Source organism: Aphis gossypii, chromosome 3 (assembly GCF_020184175.1).
Source record: "Aphis gossypii isolate Hap1 chromosome 3, ASM2018417v2, whole genome shotgun sequence".
Classification (NCBI taxonomy): domain Eukaryota; kingdom Metazoa; phylum Arthropoda; class Insecta; order Hemiptera; family Aphididae; genus Aphis; species Aphis gossypii.
The window spans coordinates 44,104,626-44,128,794 of NC_065532.1; the positions used below are offsets into that span (position 1 = coordinate 44,104,626).

A 24,169-nucleotide genomic window follows, 5' to 3' on the forward strand; every position below is an offset into this window, starting at 1 on the left:
TAATAGATATTTTATTTACCTATAAATTATAATACTAATTTAATTACATTTAATGGTATATTTGTATTCGATTCAGTATGTGATTAGTGCGTATACTTCGACTCGTTATGTTAATAGGCATACAAAAAATGATAATAACTAATAATTGTTCACATACAATACAATAACATGTGGCATTACGTAAAAGTATAAATAGTTGATTGTTATATATTATATTATATACAAATATAAAATATTAATACATGTTTATAATTATTTGAATCACAGACGAATTTTAGCTGATTTGGTAAACGAAATAAAGTGGCAATGTGGATAGTGGATACCTATAATATACTATTATCGTGTATCGTTACGGTTAACGCCCATACACTATTATAATAGTTTTACCTTACTATACTAAATATTATAAAAAATATTATGAAGCTATCGTGTACCTAGCGTCGTATCAGAGATATTCTGTCATTCTGACGGTATATTATAGTATGTTATTATTATTATTGAGAATTCGCTTAAAACTATTTATATGTACAATAGTAGGTAATAATAGTGTCGCACTCTAATAGGGATTTTATAAGACTTAGATTTAAATGCAATTTGAAATTTTTCCTGAATGTCCTAAATTATTGCTTTTCAAAGCACTGAACTCGATTCATACATCAAATAAATTACAAATGAATCATTTTGTGTTTTTTTAAATATTGATTATATTTAAAAAACCGTAAACTATCCCACTAAAAAAAATTAAATCTGTGAGATTTATTTTGTTTTGTCATAATTTGTACCAGGCAATAGCGGCGGAAGCTGCACAATGACAAACTAAATACTTGTTACATGCAGACGAATATATTATATTATTATATACTAGATACGAGTATAAAATAACTAATAAGTTAGGCTGTTTTTTGTAAGACTTACATAAATCACGATAATGTTAAAATAACTAATAAGTAACTATGTAAATTTAAATAATAATAAAAAATTAGATTTTTATATGTTATTTAATAGCGAGTTATCCTAAGATAACTAGTTAAATCAGCAATAACAAAAATTATAAAGAATAATATTTTTAGAGGTTTAACATATCAATTTGTTTAAATATTGTTTCAAAACAATTTAATATTAATTTAAATATTTAAATTCAATATATTTTAACATTGAGTATATAATTTTAAATTTTATCGTAAATAATAAGTATTATTTTTTTATTACCTAAAACAAAAAATGTTTAAAATACTTTTATAATATTTTAAATATTCAAAATAGTACTTTTTATAATTAAGTATTCGATTTCTTATTACAAATACTTTTAAAAGGTATTATAATCAAGTATGACTGTTTTAAACTAGGTATTACCTGCAATCGATTATAAAAGAAGAAAACGGTTATAGTTTATAATTTATAATATTATATTAGCTTAACGTGTACCAGGTACAATACTATTTTAGAAAACATAGAAGTGTATGAGCTTAAATTTCTGCTTATTAATGACAAAAATTAGTAATTTAATTTATGGGATTAATCCGTAAATAAGAGAAACGCACAATATTTTATCACTTTTTAAATAATATTATATATTATAACCTCTTTATAATCGTTCCAAATGATATTTTCAACTTCACATATTGAAGTGATTAAAGAACGGTAGTCAGTAGGTATATAAGTACTCCATAAAAAAATGACTCGTTAAGAAAAGTACTTAATTCAATTATAATTATTTATCTTTAAGGAATCATTACTTGATTTTTAAATTAATTACATACTCAATTAATAATACAATAATCAAATTATTTATGAAAATTAATTAATAATAAAAATCAGTTTCCAGATATTACCAATAATACTGTATTAAACGTTTAAACGTGATAATAAAATAGAGATATGGCATGTTTTAGTAAAACTTAGTCTCATATTTTCTTGGCCAGCATAATAAAATAAACCATAGACAATATAATATCAATTAATAACGACATTATTTTATAGTAGGTATACTATCTACATAATAAAAGTAATTACATATGATTAACTGCAATATTGTAATTTTAATACTATAGCCTTATTATAGTATTACACTGCAGTATTTATCAACCATGACCCATTAATATAAGTTAGTATTTTTTATATTTATTTATTAATATCAATCGACATAATATTATATACATATATATATGTATATATTATTAGGTACATACGATTGTAGTAATATCGATTACATGGAATAAAATCTCAGTCAACAATAATAATTATTATGTTTTGTGTAAATAATTCTGCATTGTTGACAATAACAAACATGAAAATGTTTTATCCATCGCCTCTCTTTCTTTTTATCCTTAAATTCTAAAATTTTGGAATTTCTGAATAAACGGAATAATATAAGGACTACTTTTTAAATAATCACAATGCCTTTTTACTTTAAATTGTTGAGCATACGATTCTTTTTTAATGGTTTTAAATCGAAATTCTAACGAATGATTTCTGAGTTGTTAAAATGTTTATACTACTAAGTAATAACTAATAAGGAAATATTTAGTCCTAACTAATTTTTTTAAATATTTAATAATAAATTCATAAAATATATAAATTATAATATTTATTTTTTTTTTTTTTTTGTATAAAACTTTAAGCATAATTATTAAAAATTATAAAAATGCTATAGATTAATTATTTATAAATCCCAACAATTTTTAAATAATCGTTACTAAATTATCATTGTCGTAATGCATGATTCATTTTTATAATTTTATACAATATGTGTACTCGTTAAAATTTTGATTTAGATAGATCGAAAATTTCAAAAAATCTTCAAGTGGTTTAATGAAATATTTAAACCTCCATAAACTAGTAATAGGAATAATATTTTTTAAGGAAATTAAATGATGTAATAACATATTAACTTTATATTTAAGAATTCATGATACTACATTTAAAAGTTTTTAAAGGATTTTAAGGAACTTACTCTATTTACTATATGATTGAATATGAATTGTGATAGCTAGTATACTCGTATTTTTCTTACACTCGGCAGCTGCACAAAATGTTCATTCTATAATATGTAATTTTTTTCAAATATTAAGTTACAGTCAAATAAGCAAAAAATTGCATTTTATAATTGGCAAATTTAATCTCAATAATATTTTTGTAAAGATTATTTATAAGAATCAAAAAATATGCAGTGACACACAAATCCATGCTCTAATTATGATGTTATCGAAAACTGTATTTTAACAATAACCATTAGGAGGTAAGTTATAGTTGTATATATTATAGACATGATGACATTGCCGTATAATGATATAACCAACAATAAATTGTGACATGGCAAAACATGTAAGGGTCGAGTAGCAATAACTGCAGTATTTTTATTAAAATAAATCCTTTTAATGTAATAATATCTATATTATGCTTGTGCAATACTCGATTGTCGACGTTCTGCAAAGATATAAAATATTTACGTCCAAATCGTTAAATCCTTGAGAGTCATCGACCATCGTAAAACATAACATTATTGAAGATCTAAATTGTTGTGACTTACAAGTTTTAATATGTTCCGATACGTAAATGAATGGCTTTTTGGGTATTAATTAATCTTCTTACTGCATTTTAATACCCACGGTTCCTTATTATCAGTTAATAATTTTATAAATATATTGATAGCATAATTGCGCGTCTAATCCCGTTCGCATTTTTCACGACTGAGCTATAATCAAATCGACTGTTAGGAGAGGTCGTTACGAAAAGGAATGTCTTCCGAGTAAAATATTTCATCTAATATTGAGCTGAATTTATTAATAGATTCTAAAATAATAATGATAATAATAATTGTGTATACAAATAATAAATAACTTACATTAATTTATATATATAGGTACATACCTATATGTATTTAGATCAATATTAAAAAAAAAAAAACAACAAAATAATAAATAAAAATATAATGCTGGGCGAGTTAGATTTTATACAAATAAAAAAATAATAATAATAATAATACAATGTAGGTATTATCGAGTTTAACATTTGTGCACATACTGAAATATTGAACCTTTAACATAGTAAAATTTTAATGTTTTAAATTTAAATTTAATAAAAAATAAAAAGAATCATTTGATTGGTTAAAAAAAATGAAGTAAAATACCCGCCAGAGTAGTCTAGGCACACGTAAGGCGTGCGAATTCAGGATTTAAAAATGGTTGTTTAATATCCTAACATACCCCTTGTCTACTCGATCACTAATTGGCTGCATATTACACCGTACGGTAATTTATTCAATAAATAAAATATTTTAAATAGTTATTTCAATTTATTTTATACACACATCGTGTAAATAGGTGTATTTTCGAATGCGGTTCGTTGGTAGTTATTGTAATGCAATAATAATTACAATAATATTATGATTTGTGCACACCTCGTGTACAGAGAAACAATAAAACAATATAATTCTAAACATTCACAATCACAAAAATAATTGAACAAGTATTGACAATACATTATTGTATACTTACATATTACATTAGGGGTTTATATAAGAATGGGGCTCAGTCGTTTTATAAAAATTTACGAGAAGTTTCCGAATAGTTTGTGTGTTGTATAATATTATAATATATAGTCAACGTTTTGACGAGGAATCAACGGAAAACACTCATTCGAGGGCTATATTATAGTTATACATACTAAAATGGCAAAGTTGATGGCTTTTATTGGTCATCATTTACATATAACACTGTACTATACTATATTTAAGGTAATATATCACATTACTTTTTTTCCATTATTCAATCTGTACAAACATAACACATAATATTATTTTAACTTAAATGTACAGTTTTGTGTATGCCTACACCGAACGTATGACAACCATTCGACTTGTTCGGTAAGCACCGTTTTTTTCTGTTCATCAGTCATCATGAACTTTTTACAATGTAACAATGATAATAATAATAATAATAATAATACTAAAATATATCCATCGACTACCGCTATGATGCGGTTTTTACCCAAGTAGCTGGCACCCATTGAGGTTCTCTTTCTAGACTATTTATTTCATTTAATAGTTGGTGATACGCTCTTTCGGTGTCATTATTGATGATGATCATATCGAAGTAATGGCCAAATTTGTCTTCCATTTCTCTTGCCTTCTCTATGATTTCTTTAAGCTCTTCCTCCTATAAATTAATATTGTTTATAACATAATCAACAAACAAATCTAACATAGTTTATTAAATATTATACTACAGCAATACATACTTTGTAAGGTTCGCCGTTCTTTAGCCTCTTTTGACGAAGTTTTTCTAAAGAAGGTGGAGCCACAAACACAACAAAGGGCTTCAAATCAGAACTCCGGAGAATTTTCAATGACTGAGGGTGTAGGTTTAAGACGCATATCTTACTATAGTTAACCACCGACCGGATGGCATCAAGTGATGTACCTGTAAATTTATGATTTTTTTTATTATTAGTATGTATCTTATAAGAATTAGTCTTTTTTTATTTATAATTACCATAATAAGCCTTCTCGTATTCACCGTGTTCAACAAACTTTCTAGACAAAATATCTGATTCAAACTGAACTCTGGTGATAAAATGATAATCTTGACCATCAATTTCACCATCTTTTTTTGCTCGGCTGGTATCTAAAAACATGATATGAAAAATTAAAAAACAATATTTCTATGAAGGAAAACTCTATATAAAACCTATAAAAAATTAATTAGATTATCGTGTGTGTATTTAATAATAAAACTATGATTATATTAACACTTACGAGGAATAGCAGCTGCAAACCTATCTCGGTCTTCCATTAATCTTTGTCTAAGCTCATGTCGACCAATGTTAGGTGGACCAATCAACACAATTGGCCTTTTATGATTTGCCCGTGGATAATACAAAGCTACTTCTTCATAAGTCAGTATCTCTTCGGCTTCATATTCTAAAAGGATAATAATTATGAAGTGTTATAAAAATTTATTTGAATAAACAAGATGTAAATATTCAAAAATATTTTATTATTATTTTTTAAATTTACCATCAGAGTTTGATGAATAAATAGGATAACCTCCATCTTGATACAGTGACTTCTTTTTCCTTTTTTTCAAGTTCTTTTTACCACAAAGAAGCGTATTTTGTTTTTTGGGTTTATCTTTACCATGTTTGTCACCGGTTATAGTTTGTTTTAATGCTTCACGCTGATGTTGAAAAGATTTACTTGGTATAAGACCAGCCAATGTTTGATCTTCTTCGCCCTCTCTGAACGCTTGCCACCAATTAGCGTCTTCTTGAGATATAACATGTAAAATTTCGCCCTTTTGGAAACTGATGCCCAGCTCTCTGCATGGAATGTAACCGTCATCTTCGGGATCATAATCGAAATGAGCTTTCATATGCATCTATAGTGAAATATATGAAGTATTAATAACAATTGATGAATACGTTAAAAAATGTTAACATTATTCGTATTAATATAAAGTACATATTATACCTATTTGTTTTTAATTTATTCAATAATATGATCATTTTTCTATGTCAATAAATGATTTATAATTTATATTATTTTATTAAAACAAAATAATTTTTAATTTATGCATTATAGGTAAAAATTAACAGCATAATATTTAATATATTGTTATATGTATAATTAGCATACCTATATAATAGGTTCTTATGTAACAAGATTAGATAAAATATGTTTTATATATAAATAGTTATAAGGTTAAAATTGATAATTTTATGAAATAGAACTAGAGTTAAAACTTAAAATTAGCTACCCATTTCAAGTGCTAATCAAGATATTTAAATAGTTAATAGATAAAAAAAAACAAAAACTTACAATGAAATTTTCTCTGTTCCCGTTTGTGTTCTGATACGTAACCCGATTAGCACTAGGTACAATCATGAACGTTAGAGGTCCAGTCATCACGGACAGAATATCACAGACATCATTTATGGACTTGCCACGCATTTCTACACCGTTCACCTCCAACACTTCATCACCTTCATGGAGTAGTCCACTTTTTTCGGCAGCGCCACCTCTAACTATTCGGCCGATGATCACCGCATCACCGTCATTTCGAACAGTGGCACCCTGCACAGAATAGTAGTTTTATAAGTTATCATTTGAATGAAAAATAAAAAAAGCTAAAATAACGTACCAATGGTTCGTTGGTTTTTTCGATATTGATAATTGTGATGTTGGGTGGATGTTGGTCCGTGTTGTACATCGATGACTCGGTTGCTGGTAGCGTGACTGTTACCTCCGTAGTAGCCTCGTCGTCTTGTGGCAACACGTCCTGAGCTATAGTATCATGAGCCCAGAGCACGCCTTCGATTTCGTACTGGGACAATAGTTTAGCGAGTTCCGATGCTTCAGGCAGATCGCTATTCTGAATGCTCTCTAAACACTGTTTTATCAATAATAATAATAAAAAAAAAATTAAAAATGACACTCGTTAACACGAAATCGAAATAAAAACAATAACATAGCAATAAAGACTTACGTCTCGGACTAAATTTTGTGCTTCCGGAGTCACCGGCCTCTTGGTCGTGGTGGGAGGCCACAACTGCTGCACCTTGTTGTGCACGGACAGCACGCGGACGAATTCCGGGTTTAACAACAGGCATTGGATCACAGAAACGTCCGGATCTGATTTGTTACCAAGATAGATCCCGTTCTTTTTCAGCTGCAAGTGTATCCTCTGGAGTGCGGCTATCAGTTCGCCATACCCTGTAAAACAACAACGACGACGATGATTAAAACGCAACGAAACGTCTAACGACCGACAAAGCGTGCGACGCGACTGACGTAAAGTTTAAATCTATTATGGTGTTTGTATACACATCGTACACGTATGTGTATGGTGCATATGCCACGCCACCGCACACACACTGTATAGTAACAATAATAATAATAATAATATTGTCGTCACGAGTGTTGGTGACAGGTTGTTATGCACAGGGCGTGCTCGTGGTGGCCGACTGCAAGTACCTATGTAGTGGAATACTATAGAACGACGTGACCTGAATGCCTGACGACATCATAACATCATATAGCATTCCATTACGGTGTTTCCGACCGGAACACAATGAGGATACCTCTCGTAGACCGTAGTTTTCCCCTTCCCGCCAAGGCATAGAAACCTACCTCGTTTTTTTTACTGATGGTATACGACGTATACGAGAATCGCGTCTCGTGCTAAAATGGAGATTATAAGTTCGTCCAGTGACACATCTTGAGAAGATAAAAAGATCTGTGCGAAACAGGATTTTTATAAATATAACTAGTCAACATAGTATTTGGCGCCAGAGCCGTATAAGATGGACGACAAAAAGAGCACTTTTCCGGGGTAGTTTAGTTTTTGTATAAATATAAAAAAAAGTGCATGACAGTGATTTTAAATACAATGGCCTTTGGTCTTTACTTGATAATGGTTGAATATATATACATATTATACGTAAAATTACAGTAATTATATGCAGATGTAGTCTATTTATGATAAGCTGTAAGCACTTAGGTTGTACGCGAATGCATAATACGAGTATACAACTGTAAATGTTTAATAATTAATATTTTCAATACAACGTTCATGTTTATTGGATTAATGTTATGTATAATCGTAATAATGTTATTATTATATAAATATTACATTTATATGTTAAAAATGCTCGAAGTGCTTTTACATATCAATTGCAGTTGCAATTGTCATTTTTTTTATATTATATAGGTAGATAATAGGTATATTACAGTTTAGTTGGTATAATATTATGTTATATCGAAAACTGGTTCAAAATCGCACTAATAAATATTTATTACCTAATAATCGCAGGTACATTTAATTTTCAAGTCGTATTTATTATTTATACTTGAAGTTTTTATCTAAAAGAGTCAGCATCTCTATTGACAGGTGAGGAAAGAGGGGATGAACTAATCTTTTCCCGCGGGTGGCGCCAATACGTAGGTACACTCATCTGTTATTCGCTGTATCTATTCGTCTTATGTAGACACCAGACACACAACAGTTACAAGCTTACAGCTCTATTGAATAAATATTGTTCTACAATCACGTAGAATACGACTTTGCCTCTATAGGTAATTATGTATAGGTACTTTGTACAAAAAACTTTGCGGGATCCTAACCTTTTCGGGTCACAAAACAATTTGGAAGCAAAAACAAAAAATCAAAATCATATCACTCACCCACAACCCTGAATATCGGCTCGTACGGATCCTGTGATTCTTCATCAAAATAATCCACAGCACTGATGGTGGTACGATTGTTATCTTCGTCCTGTTCTGACGAAAACCCGTCATTGACGATTCCCGTTTCCGGTGGTTCGTGTTCAAGCTCTCGAAGTTTTTGTGAACTTCTCAACGACCCATTGAGAAATGCATTTTGTTGAGCGACCCTGTCTTCTTCTTCTTTTCTCTTCCGCAACGCATCCTATGCACATGCAAAACAATCACATCGTTATTACAATGTATTATTATATACTACGTACTATATTATTATTATTATTGATTTTAGTATATTTTCAAAAATATCGGGCTTATTATGGTATACGCGCATAAGTAGATAAGTAGTAGTTACCGAATCCAAAACCATCGCCCTTCGGTGAAGTTGCATCACCGGGGTACGTGAAATCATCAAAGTATAGACCGTCATTTGAATTAAATTTCGAATTACATAATATTATACAGCATCATATTAAATTAGCCACCCGCGTGTCACTCGGACGTGCGTACTAGGTAGTCTGAAGTACGTCAAAAATGTATACATAAATCCTGACGTTATATTATTATTATTATTAGGTATTATTGTTATTATGTTTACGGTCCGGAGGACGACCGGATAAAGCTGCCTGCCGCGCGCGTATTCCACGGCACATCCGATTGGGAGGAGTAATGCACGAGCGCTGCGGCATATACCTCGATAACGATATATTTTAATACTGTGGGTACCTACATGGTTTTTTTTCGTTTGTTTTTGTTTTCTACAATTATTATCGGATGACCACAAAACATATTACATTCGGTACGGAACAACGACAAAATGATTATATTACACGATATCGGCTATAGCCTGTAGTATATAGAAACTTTAGGTCATAATGACTCGAGAAATTATACATAAGTACGAGAGAGGTCATCGTCGTCAAGCAAAAGATATCTGCACGAATTTTCTACGAAAAATAAAAATCCGTTTTCTTATCATCATTACATTAAGCTGGTTTATGCATTATGAGAATATAATAATAATAATAATAATAATATATAGTGTCCGTAACAATTCGTAAGCATTTTATGTGTTTGCATTGCGTTGCACGTATTTTACAATAATACTACACCTTGCACAGAGACAGCCACTCATCGTGTTCTCGGCTTAGAGGTTTATTGATAAATATTATCTTAGTGTATATATTACATTATTATTATTCATGTTTCATATGCTCATAAGTCTTACACCCAGACTCAGTGTTGAGATACAACGATAATATATTCGAGATAAGACGAGATACCTACCTATTTATTTTATTATTATGATATCAAATCGACACTTGAGCGTACGGTATAGGTTGAACCTAAATATTATAATTTCTGCGGTGCTTTATGTTTAAGATTAAATTGGAGAGTGTGTTAGACAAAAATCTCAAAATTTGATTATTATTGAATAAAGCTGCAAATAACTATTTAAAGCTATTATTATTATTACACAATGTATACATTTTCTCAGTTTGTTACCTCACAAAATACGTCACTGCTGTAGATAAGATTAAAATTAATGAAGTATTCTCTTGTTCTGTCGACATTATTATAACTTATAAGCACGAAACAATATGATTCAATCAGGTCGACTCCGAATAGAATAGAAATCATTGTTCTACCGCACACCTACATGGCAATATGTATGAAAAGATTCTACCATTTCTTAAATAGGTATAAGAATATGCTTTAGTATAATATTATGTATACTGTGTTTATAATTTAATACATGCTAACAGTTCGTCCAATTGACTCATAAAATTTGAATCGATTTTGTCGACATAAAAAGTAAATCAAAAAATTTAACAAATCAGATTCGTTATTTTTGAGGTATATACATGATAAATTGTACTTTTCTAAACAAAAAACATAACAGCGAATAAACCAATAAACTATACAGGTTATGAACAAGATATTATATTATACATATATATTTATAGTTTTTTTTTATACACAGGTAAAATTTTAATACAAGATGTTGGTTATTTCTACTCAATGTTAAAATTGAATATATTAGTTTCTATACTCAACTAGACAAATTTTTTAAGTTTCAAAACTGACAACTGACAACTTGTGGTTTTCGCAGGTGAGGTTAATATTTGTTTTCTTTTATATTTTACTACATAGTTCATTATATCTATGTAAAAAATTGTAAATAAAACCATTATGATTATATTAATATTATCAAACAATTTAGATGTAGTCAATCTGGGAAAGAAATTTATTTAATTTTATGTAGGGACAACTATCATTTACCAATTATAGTAATAGCATTGCGAAAACAAATTATACTTCGCATGTATTGTAATAATAATTATTATTATTATCGTATATTTATTGTTCTATATTCAAATTGAATCTCACAGTACCTTCTACATAATTAAATTCGTTACAACTTGCAATAGTGTGTTATGAATCAAGTACCAGTAAAAAGTATAATTGTTTTTCCATACTCTTAGCGCAAAATTTTTAAATACTAATAAATAATATGTTTTTATAATTTCAACAATTATTAAGATAATCTAAGATTCGAGATCGAAGCGAAAAATTTTTTTAAAATCGGAGAATAGTTATTAAAAAAAATGATTTTTTGAGTTGAAAATCGCAGTATTACATGTTTATATACTAACAACAGCTTGTACACAAAATCAATTATTCAGTTTAGGTTTTATCTTTTATGTAGGTAAGCATACAAGATTCGAAAACGTTAAATTAATATCGGGTACGTTAATATAAGTATTAAGTATCCTACTTAATTGATTCAGTTGAATTTATAAGAAAGAAAATGATTAAGTAATGCGTTTTTAACTCGTAAAATGTTTATAATGATATCTATCTGTGAAATAGTGCTGTAAGTATACCTACGTGGCTACGTATTGCTAATTCAAGAGCCAGCCAGATGCCAATTATGATATAGAAATATACGATTAATGAAAATTTGACCACGGGAATGTGAAACTATATATTTTCTTAAAAACATTAATTTTAAATGAAAAATGAAAAATAAAACCATAATTACCAGTCCAATACGAGCCATCGCAGCTAAAGGTAGGCGTAAGCTCTGCGGTGCACGATCGTTTGGACGTACGACAAAACCCGTAATGAGCGAAAGCCCATTAAAATACTAATTTTTTTTTTTATCTCTTCAACAACGCACGTAATCTCGAGTACTAGTGAAATGATATGTGTACGAAAACTACAGTGCGCGTAAACCACATATACGGGCCAATGTTTTGTACACACGTATCATGTTTTTTGTTCTGTATATATAATATTTACTACTATATAAGTATTACTACAGAGATGGGCAATAACATTTAATACACATCAGTTTTAAAAAACATACCACTGCTGACTGTTCCAACAGTAATCACAGTAAAGTGCTATAAAAGAGTTGTGCGTCTATACTACAACACTGCACATTATTCGATTCACTGCAGAAACCATATACTTTGAAAATATAATATTATTTTGCATTTTATAAATGTTTTTTTTTCACTGTCCGGAGTTATGCAATGATGAAACAATATGCGAGACGAGACACCTGTTATGTAACATACCATGATGGACACCTGTAAATGTATCGAAAATTCTCGTGTGAAAAAATATCGGTACGCTTACCTACATATAAGTACAATACATAATAACTGCACCTGTTTGTCAGACATAAGACCCTGTACCTATATAATAACATTTTTTCATTTTATAATAATAAACAATATATACAGAATGATTCATCAAACATGCTCACTGCTCACCCCTCAGTTATAAAGATCCTACGCATTTGTTCCTTTTTTTACTGCAAACCGAGTTATTAAAATGTGTATTGTACTGGAGATAAGTATCCCTTAATAACGGGGAAGTTAAGATTTAAAATTTAAAATAAATATACAGTATACTTATTGTGTTAGATATATTTTAAAATACTATCTAAGATATTTATAAAAAAAAAATTAAAAATTTCGAATCATCATATACTCTCATATCTCATATCTTCCAGGTTCCAACCCTATAATCCTTACTTAGTAACATCTTCAAAATCACAAATTAAAATCTTAATTCAGATACATCAACCTTAAAAAAAAATCACACAACTTCTAATAATAGCATACAATAGAAAAGAGGATCTCATAAGAGAAAAAGAAGTTAGCATATATCACCACTACACGACATTATCCAAATGGTGTGAAAATCTATACATTTTAAAATATATTTCTTAGGCAGGTATGTATAATTAAAAACGCAATTAATCAGAATTTGAATAAATTCATTATTAAGAAAAAAACTAGGTTGACGATGCTTCATGAATCACTCTGTAACATATATTACCGCCCCGCATGTTGTCCCTGCAGCATTTTATTCAACACTCTAAATCGTTTGTGTGATATTATTGCGTATGATTAATGTGTATATAATTAATATTTTATACAGTTCTAAAGAGTGACGTGTATGGTGTATGAGTAAAACGAAAAAAATACATATTATCATTTTCTAAATCGTATTTTTTGCATCACACGAGCACGACGAGAAAAATGTGCGTATGATGCAGTACCACGAATCGACATGGTGAATGAGAGAGAGAAAAAATGTATTTTTTCTCGTAATACTTCGTTTGGAAAGCATCTAATGTTTCACCTGGAATGTTTATTTCTGTGTGAATCGTAAAATACGGCGAGAAAAAAAATATTGAGAATACAGACAAAAACGACAAATAACAAACTAAATATTAAGTAATGTAATGTTTTTCCTACGAAGAAATCTGATCAGTCAAATACTATTATATGTAATACGATGTAAAATATTATATTATACGGAATGATCCATTTGACTACATACTCTTATTGTCGAAGTTAATATTTCAAAATTTTGAAAAAAATTATTTAACACATTAATCTGAAGTAGTTATAGCAAGATTTATTTTTTTTTAATCAATAATATAGCTTACAATAAAAACCACTACGATGATAAAAATTAGTATGTTTTGTAAAAATGTAGTGTTACAATAACACAACAATCGAGTGAGAAAATTAAATTATAACCATAACCATGGTGTAAATGGATCACCCTGTACACGAGTTTACTTGCTATCGTCGTTGAGATCGATTCGATGACGAAGAAGGTTTCCCGAATAGTTTGTGCCATACGAACATTGATACAGACCTGTACCTAAGTAAGTATAGTTCGTTTGCCCGTAAAACGCCATCACAACACAACGTTTCAATGACTCTGCAGCGGCGGGTAAAGAATATTCTGGAACGCCGACCATTATTATTACCGGGGAGCAACCAACCAATATTATACAGTTTATATATACTAGTGCAGATCGCCATCTATTTTCCCACGTTCGAGAAATTCGTGAGACCCGTTTGTCATTGATGTATATATATATATATATATATAGTATTTTCATATAGTTAACTACGTTAAGCATTTTTTTTCGAACTTAAAAGATGATTTTCATTGATCACTACTTCAACCACCGCCGTTATTACGGGAAAACTGAATAATATTAAGTCAGTAAAATAAAATATCACCGCCTCATCGTCATCGGTGATTCGACATCAACCATCTACCGTGTAGATAACTAAAATCGTGGTGTCAGAATGTTTATGAAATAAAAAATTGATAAGTTATATTATAAAACCTGTATTATTACTAAGCATATTATAGAAATATCAAATGATATACTAATAAAGTATTGTATCATCATACTACATATTATAATAATATGAGAAATACAAATATTTTTTATTTTTTTAAACAGTTGCAGCAGCAATCGTAATATTTTCTTCTTCTCAATATTATTTTATGAGTCGCGCATTGTCAAATCGTGTAAGTATTTTTTATTCTAGACTCATAAATACGGTGTTTTATTCAAAACACAATAAATTGTAAGTTTTTTTTAAAAAAAAAAATGAATGTACCCGTATATATTATATTTCTCATGCCTAATCCAGTATTCACGAAGGAATAAACGTTGTATAATAATATAATAACAACAGGTATAGCTTCGCGTTTTTGCCCTTGAATACAATATTTTTTGCACGAAATTTCAACGATTTTCAATGGTATAAAATTCGTCAACATGTGAAATACGGTGATTATTATCATAACGAAAGGACAAAATACTAATATAGTATATATTATAATTATTATAATGTGATTGTTTACGGCGAAGACAAAATATTATTTTAGTGTCATTAGACACATTATTATTCGATGACAAAAAAATAAAAAATATCCATAAATCTTCAGAAAAATTTATAATTGTATATCATTCATATGAGTAATTCGCTATTATGTTTATTTATAAATATATGGATATATAGGTGTTAAAGAATGTTTGCGTCGAATGTGTATAAATATAAAGTATATGTACGCGATCATCAGTGTAGTAGGTATATACACATTACACACACACAATATATATATTATATATATATGTGTGTATATGTGCGTATAGGTATCGTTTATTATATAGCCCCCTACTCACCCCCACCGTTAACGGTTCGGTGTAGATATACGGTGGAATGCGAAGGTCATACGAGAGATACCTGCAGTATACACCGTCGTGCAGGTACTATAATATACACGCTGCACAATGCCAGTAGTTGTATGTAGGTACTGTACCTACGGTGTTCCCGAAAAAAAAACAGTATATTCTAATATTATAATCAATCTGTCCGTGTCATTTGTATCGTTCCGGAACAATTAACCGGCGCGAATTTTACAGGATCACGAGGCATCCCGAGGAGAGGATAATACACTGCGTACGTGAGCTATAATAATGCATAATAATATCATCGTCGTCGGGGTAACTCGAAAAGCCGTATAAAAAACAACAAATAAAATGATGTATGAATTACAAATTTAATAATATTGACAATGGATGGTCGGAAGTAATAACACAAAGCTACAACATACATAATATATGAAACTACGATCTATAAACATAGGAAAATAGAAATCTTAATTCTGATCAAAAATTAATATTTAAATAAATGTAACAGACCATACCAGTATATACCACTCAATTAGACACATTTTCAAATTCAGAAATATTTTTAAATTTTATACAAAAAATTGCACATGTTAGATTTATTTTTTTTTTAATTTTGAATTTCGTCTTAAAAATTTGGGAAGTTTAAAATTATACTCGCAAAAATTTAACTATACGCGATCTATTTTGTTTAACAAGTATCAAAATTTAATTTTTTTTATGCGTGTGTGGGGGGGGGGGGTGAGCCGGAGAGGGTGCATTTTACACTGTTTATTTTTTTAAATCTGTGCTCCATTCTTTGAAAAATTACATGGTAGGCCGTCAAACGCTGGTTTATTATTGTTATATGTTTTTCAATTCATATACCTAACATCCATTTATTTGGTGATATAAAGTATGCCCTATAATTCGCTTTTCTTGATGATAACAACTATCGATAAACGTATTATATACATAATTTTAAACTATGGTTTCATTATTTACTTAACGTTAATACCTTTGTTAGTCATCGCATATTTAAGCTTTATTATAAGTAGTATTGATTTTTCTACATTTTACTTTTTTACACACGAGTATATTAATAGGTAGTTATTAATTTTTAGCTGTTTGTTTGACCTAAATATTAAATTGATTTAAATTGTTATCGAGAATTTAAAATAATAAAGACACTTTTTTGATTTTTAACTATTGGTTAAATACAGAAAATGTATACAGCAGATCCAGATCTAGATGTTATAATAATATTAATACAAAAAATAATATATATGAACAAAACACTATTAGGTATGTAATTTCAATTTAGTGTGAAAAATGTGATGCTAGACATAGAATAATCGGTAAGAAAACAATATTTAGGGCTAGTAGAAACTTTGCCTTCGTCGAGCAGAACTTGAGTTATGATTAATTACTCGTATTATTTAATTATTAATTGATATTAATTTAATACAATTATATTATATACTTGTATTGTATTTTAATAATAATTTGTCCATAATCAAAATATGATCGTTTCACATAGGATCGATACTGTGATCGTGAGAGGGGTAGCCGTGGGAGAGGGTGTCATTCATAGACATAGGGCGTGTGTCTCCGTTAATATATGTCATCGCCTCATGTACGATATATTGTATATTCAAGTGGATCATATTAAAACCCAAGTGGTTATCTCATAAAGTCATAACATTTACCTGGTATTTCTTGATGCTCTCCAACTGTTCTTTAGTGGGCTCAGTGGACGATATGGTAACGATCGTGTTATTGTTGATGCTGGCGTGTTGAAGCTGCTGTTTGATTACGTCGGATCGGGGCGGAGGAGGTGGCGGAACCGGGTGTCTCTCCGGTACCACAGAACCGTTCTAAAAAAATATGTGTGCAATATATTATAATAAGTTTTACGTAAATTAAATTTGATTAAATGTGTATAAGTCATAGTATGATAATATAAAAGAAAAAAATATTATCTATCAAATAAAATTCCAGAAAATAAAATGAAAACACAGAGTCGAGAAAGTGAATTCAGTTGAATACTAATATATATTATATTATAAGCTAATGGTCATTTTAACCTATGGGGTTCAACCTGTAGGAATTGATCTAGAGAAAGGCACGACTTACGAGATACTTTATCGCATCGTTGGCACAACAAACCATAATACAACGTCTTGCATCAAACCTATTACACGGTTACATAATTAATTATTATAATTATTGTTATAAGCAAATAACAAATTCGAAAATCAAAAAAAAATGTTCTCTTGGCGACATTATTAGGTGATACAATTCGAAATACGATATTAGGACTATTAAACCAACGTATTAATCATACCATTTACAAGAACTAACACATGATATTATTACAACTTTTATACACCCTAATATCGTGGTATTATTATGTTACTGAATTAATTTGATGTAACTTTATAATATTAATGTTCATTACGTGATATTCAAGTGAAATAAAATTAACGAAAATTTTATTGTGCTGAGTTTCTTGTTCTTATACAAATAAAATCAATATATAAATACATCAAATGTATACTAATTTTATATGAGAATAAACTATATACTACTAAATCATTAGTGTAATATCTTCAAATAATGTAGCAAGTAAAAAACAGACACAATTTAAACAGATAGGTATCTACAAACTAAACACTAAAATAAAAATACCATCAAGATAGAAATATTTTATGTCCATGACCATAACTTAAGTATCTTATGATGTATTTTTTTTCAGTTCCCAAATACTTGTCTTAAATTTCAAAAAATAATAATATATAAAAGTTAAATCTTCTGTGTTTATGAATTATGTATAGTGCATTACTGTATACCTACATATAAAATGACAGAATATAATCTCAATTTAGTACATTTCAGATTTATTTGTTGTAGTTATGTGTAATGTACAATGTACATACTATGCTACACACTATATTGTATTACACTATCACTGACATAGTTATAGTTATAATAATCTAAAACCATTTAATACTACAATTTATATTAATTATTAATGAATAATAACAAAATTTGATTTAAATAGTGGTAAAAAAAAAAATTATGCACTTATGTATAATGTAAACATATAAATATATTATTATGTTTTCGAATTGATTGAATTTATTAAATATTTAAAACTTTCAGTACCTAGCTCTTTCAACAAAAATTATTGTTCCGGAACGTGATTAAAATACTATAATGAACTATAACAACTTGAAATCACATACTTTGAATTTTTTTAATTACAAAAATATTGCCTAACGAATGAAAAGAAATATTACGTATTATAGTAACCAATAAAGTAATAAGAATATTAATTAAATATTATTATTATTTTTTTTCTTATGAGTACTCCGAAAAAGTCAATTTACACAAAGCTAATTTAAAACATAAAATAATTATGTACATACACTCGAATTTAATAATCAAAATGAACATCAGTTATTAAATTAGACAAATAATTGAAATAACTATAGTACTTCATATGATTATACTACATTCAGTATAGGTGAACTAAAAAATATAAAGAAATTTCTTAATTTACAACTACTATAAATAAAGAGAATAAAGCAAAACACTATTTAAATTATTGTTTAGTATAAGCTCCTAGTATATTGTTTGAATGTCTTAAGTATGAAAAATAAAGTATGAATTAAAGACAATGATTAATAAGCACATTATTTCTTCATAATAATGAAATATTATAGTAAAGAGTAGGGGTTTCTTCAATGATATTGGCCTGTGTTATTTGGAAATTTAAATTATTTTAAATAATAAAAGGTAATAATTTGATATTTAAAATAAAAATAACAATTACATAATACAATATCAAATTTAAACTCATATTATACAATAGGTAGTATAAATTAGGTACTTATTTTATCGAATGTAAAAGACAGTTTTTAGATTTACATTCATTTTCCATGAAAATACGTCATAGTTACTTGTTAATATGTGCACTGTCTGCGTGTGTAAGTTAAATAGAATATTATACCTAAATGCGTTTATTATTAAAAATACTGCGAACTGACAAAAAAAAAAAAGAGAATAGCTTCTAAGAAAAATACAACTGTATTATACAGATGAGAACTAAATGAACTAAATTCCCTTCATTGGCATCATAATTTTAAATAACAATAACTACAATATTATGATTTAAGCAAAAATGTTTGAAAACAATTATTTATCGTTCAAATATTATGTATCATAGATAATAATACTCGTCAAACATGAAACTTTTTTGGGAACTATTTGAGCGATTAAATTCCCTCCTAACCAATCACTGCTTATAGGGTTGATGATTTTCGTATTAGTCCGAGACGTATGAACAGCAGTAAAAATGTGATGTTTTTTTGTTAGGATGCCTTGGCCAACCATTAAATATCAATTTACTGTGACTGCGACGAACGGATAATAAAAATAACTACGAATGATAATACTATACATTAAAAGGAATATATATAGTCGTGAGTAGGAAATATACCTAGTATGTATGTAATTAACAGTGTCTGGTACAAAATGCATTTGCATATTTTATTCGGAAGATAGGAGAAATCCAATCGTAAATTGGTTTCGGAATTAAAATTTGAAAATGTTTAACTTATTTCGACGTACATATTTTACAAGTAATGGCCATTGTAAATTTAACTGTAGGTTTTTATTGAATATTTTAAAACATTAATTATTTTTTAATATCTAAATAGTTCACTAAAAAGATCAAATTTTTTAATAAAAATATGAACAAATATTTTTATTTAATCTTGACGCTATATAACTTAACATAATAAAGCATTCAATTTTTTGGAAATTTTGTTTAAAAATTATCTATTTATAAGTAACAATACATACATTAATGTCTTTATGTTTAAAACTTTACTTTTTCCTGTTTTGTACACTGTTAACGAAAAAAGTTTAAATCACTTTTTTCAGCCCGTATTATTATTGCATATTTCACATTGCAGTAGCTATATTAAACATCATAGTCGATGGCGTGCATATTGCAATTGAATAAAAAAATTATTTTAATTTGGTACTCTAATTTATTATGTTCACTCTATTAATCGCATACTTAAACATTTTAAACGCGTAGATTTCAACGATTTTTGAGCTCAGAATTTATAGTAAATTACAATAATACAATAAGTTAATGTGGTCAGTGTAATGGATACAGGATTAGTCGTGGGCGTCTATTATATAATGTCTCATATAATACCTGTGTTCCAATGTTGCGGTTCGTCCTGGACGGCGGCGGGTACCTCGGCGGTGTCTTGTTGCGGCCGATAAACGAATCCGGAACGTCTACGGCCCTCTCGCTGTGAGGCCCATTGTCCAGCGAACTCATTATGACCGTCATACTATCCTGTAGTTCGCCTGTTAGGTCTTCGACAGCTCTCTTTTTTTCCAGCGTACCGACTTCGCTACCCACGCGAACCAATCCCCCGCCACTTCTACGACGAGACCTGTGAATCAAACACGTATGTTTTAGCTTATAGTATAATACACAAATATGTGCAAGTTAATGAGAACGATTTATTTAAATTCAAAACTAAGTTACAACAGTACATTTCACTCTAAAAATTTAAGGTAAATAGCGAGAAAAGCATAAACTGAATTCAATGGAGTTGGGATTTAAAAAAGTTAATAAATTGTTTTTAATCATAACCGGAGTTACACTTTTAACACACTGGGTAGTAAACTTTCATTTTTTTTTTATCATAACAAAATATTTTCTAAAAAATACATTTTATTTATTCCGTTATAAAATAAAGGAAGTATTATACTATAATGAAATAGACCTAAATTAAGAATATTTATAATTAAAATTTAAAGTCATTATGGATAAGTGATTCAACAAAAAAATTACAATTATATGGACTTATTATATTTATAATCATTTATACTATAAATTGTGTGCGTATGTACATAATATATATATATAATATACGTATACAAACACTCACAAACTTACAAACTTTTCCTCTTTATAATATTAATATAGAAAAATAGTAAAATAACTATTATTATTCTTATATTAAGTTTTTAATAATACATCGTATTATATTATGGCGTAAGAGACGCGTTGCATGATATAATTGTAACATTGAAAAGTGTGATTATAAGATACATTTTTAAAACTACTTTTTTCTTTTGTTTGATATTATTATGCCCAAATTGTACTCAGATACGACACTGCGGCATTGCGTGAAGACCATTAAAATGTCAACGTGGTTAAAACGATAACTGCAGTCAAACTACGTCAATATGCGAACTACATTATAGAAAACCAATGAGAAAATGTTATTGGAATTCGAATGAATTCGATAAAAAATAAATAAGTTGTCGAGAAAATAATAAAACCCTAATTACGAATACGATGACAAGGTTGGAGATAATTCACCGTCTGCTGACATCTACCACAGTTAAGTGCTTACCGATGGGGGCCTCGAACGTTTGCGGTTGTGGACTTATAAAATATAATTTTCTCTTAATAGTAGATATCTACAATATATTATTATAGTTTGAGAAATTTTCGGTTTACTGTACTTCATTGTTTTTTTTTTTTATGTATAATAAATTTTACACTTTATAAAATAAAAGTAATATATGTTTGTTTGTTGTAACGATCCCTTGTTTAACACTAGAAGATATCAGAGGTGATCATGTACAGAAAAAGTGTACGTAAAATGTAACCTTCATAAACAAATTTTTTTAATTGTACGGAATTTTCGTACGTTCTTTATAAAACAGTAGTGGTATAATATGAAGTTGCACTTATAATTAGTAAAATAAAACATTATTAAACTTAATTATTGTTCTGCGGTGTATACACAGTTACTAACGGAAACGTTATATTATGATATTATAAGACATCTATTTAAAATGTGAAAATTGTGGGAAAATCAAAAATAAAGTAAACAGCCTCGGGAATAAAACGGTAAGCGGTAAGAGTTTTTGTTTAAAATATATTAAAACATTAGAAATACAATGTAAGACTTATAACATATTTGGTCATAATATTGTGTTACAGTAAAATACACGTTATTGACATGACGTAAGTATCTTTGTAAGTCACTTGTAATTTTGGTTGCCTATTCACTCGCTGTTCTGGGCGCATGACAAACCAATTATTATTTTAGACAAGGTACCTAATCTTGAAAAAAAAAATACATTTTTCCTTGAACTCGGTAAAAAAAATAATTGGGCGTGTCGGTAAATTTGAAAAAAAATAATAATAATAAACAACAACAGTATACAAGCACAACATGACCAATACTACAGCGACTACGTTATATTTAGGTACGAAAACTCTAGATTTTATCGTTTTAGTTACGCTTATGCATGTGTTTATAATATGCAACGGTAATATATATAATAATAATAACGATGATATATAGGTGGTTTGGCAACGGAGCAAAATGGCTAATGCGCCGCTTAAATCCCTTGTGCAGAAACCATACATGAAATCGAAGGTAATGTATCAATCAATCACTGTATATAAACCAATAACAGGTTACCCAGCTAGTATAGGCTATACCTCGAATATGTACAATACCGTTCGGATTACAATAATGTATCGTATTAACGGTATAATAATAGTAATAATAATAATAATGACAATTATATTAATAATAAAATGTTTTCAATAAGTATGTTACATAAAGTCATAAAGATGAGTTTAATATTGTAATACCGTAGTATTTAATGTCATTCGTTATCGTTATAATATGCCCATTGGATATTTGATCATAGTATAGACAATACGAGTAGGTAGACGATCAACTACATGCCTATATAGATACTTAGCTTTGGGGAAGAAGCAAAATATTCAAAAGTCAAAAGCTCGTACTTCAAATTTCTATGATAAAATTATGTGTTTGAAAAATATTTCTGAGCTCAGTTTTTTCTAAAACTTAATACAATAATAATAAATATTTTCTATATTATAGTTACAACTGTAATTTAGCATTAATAAAATAGGTTAGCTATTATTTACATTGAAAAAAATCGATACTGAAAAGTGATTAAAAACAGCTTAGTAAAGGCTAAATGGATAATTAAATCACTAGGTAAGGTAGAGCATTCATTGAATTCTTACACGAGTTTAGTTTTTTTTTTTGTTTACAGATACATAATAGTATATTATTATACTTTTACTGTGTAGCGTTATAGGGAAAACGAATTCGGCCAGCATAATAAATTAATATAAATGAAAATGTATTAGTTGTTTACGTATGGAATATGAGCATAATGATTAATTTTGGTGTTGTTGTTTCAGACACTAAACTGAAATATTTCTAATAATAAACACGATTTGCATAGAAATGTATGCAATTTCTCAATGATTTTAAATTTAACATAATATGTGTACAAAATATTTATTAATGTATGCTAAATATGTAATAATAAAAATAACTACACAATAAAAT

The 24,169-nt window shown here is 28.5% G+C and overlaps 1 protein-coding gene across 3 annotated transcripts in view; it reads right to left on the minus strand.

Annotated features, from left to right (window-relative positions):
- Nucleotides 1-4,003: 4,003 nt before the first annotated feature.
- LOC114123927 (protein PALS1) overlaps nt 4,004-24,169 on the minus strand; it is a 51,902-nt gene continuing 31,736 nt past the window's right edge. For all 3 annotated transcript variants that reach the window (XM_027987067.2, XM_050204441.1, XM_050204442.1), the window contains 11 exons: nt 20,956-21,202; nt 17,432-17,599; nt 9,182-9,425; nt 7,485-7,711; nt 7,140-7,388; nt 6,818-7,072; nt 6,017-6,377; nt 5,756-5,920; nt 5,493-5,624; nt 5,239-5,420; nt 4,004-5,156 (listed from right to left, as the gene is read on the minus strand). In XM_027987067.2, the coding sequence (XP_027842868.2) occupies nt 4,971-5,156; nt 5,239-5,420; nt 5,493-5,624; nt 5,756-5,920; nt 6,017-6,377; nt 6,818-7,072; nt 7,140-7,388; nt 7,485-7,711; nt 9,182-9,425; nt 17,432-17,599; nt 20,956-21,202 (2,416 nt within the window). In that variant the 3' untranslated portion in view covers nt 4,004-4,970. The remainder of the gene's footprint in view (nt 5,157-5,238; nt 5,421-5,492; nt 5,625-5,755; nt 5,921-6,016; nt 6,378-6,817; nt 7,073-7,139; nt 7,389-7,484; nt 7,712-9,181; nt 9,426-17,431; nt 17,600-20,955; nt 21,203-24,169) is intronic.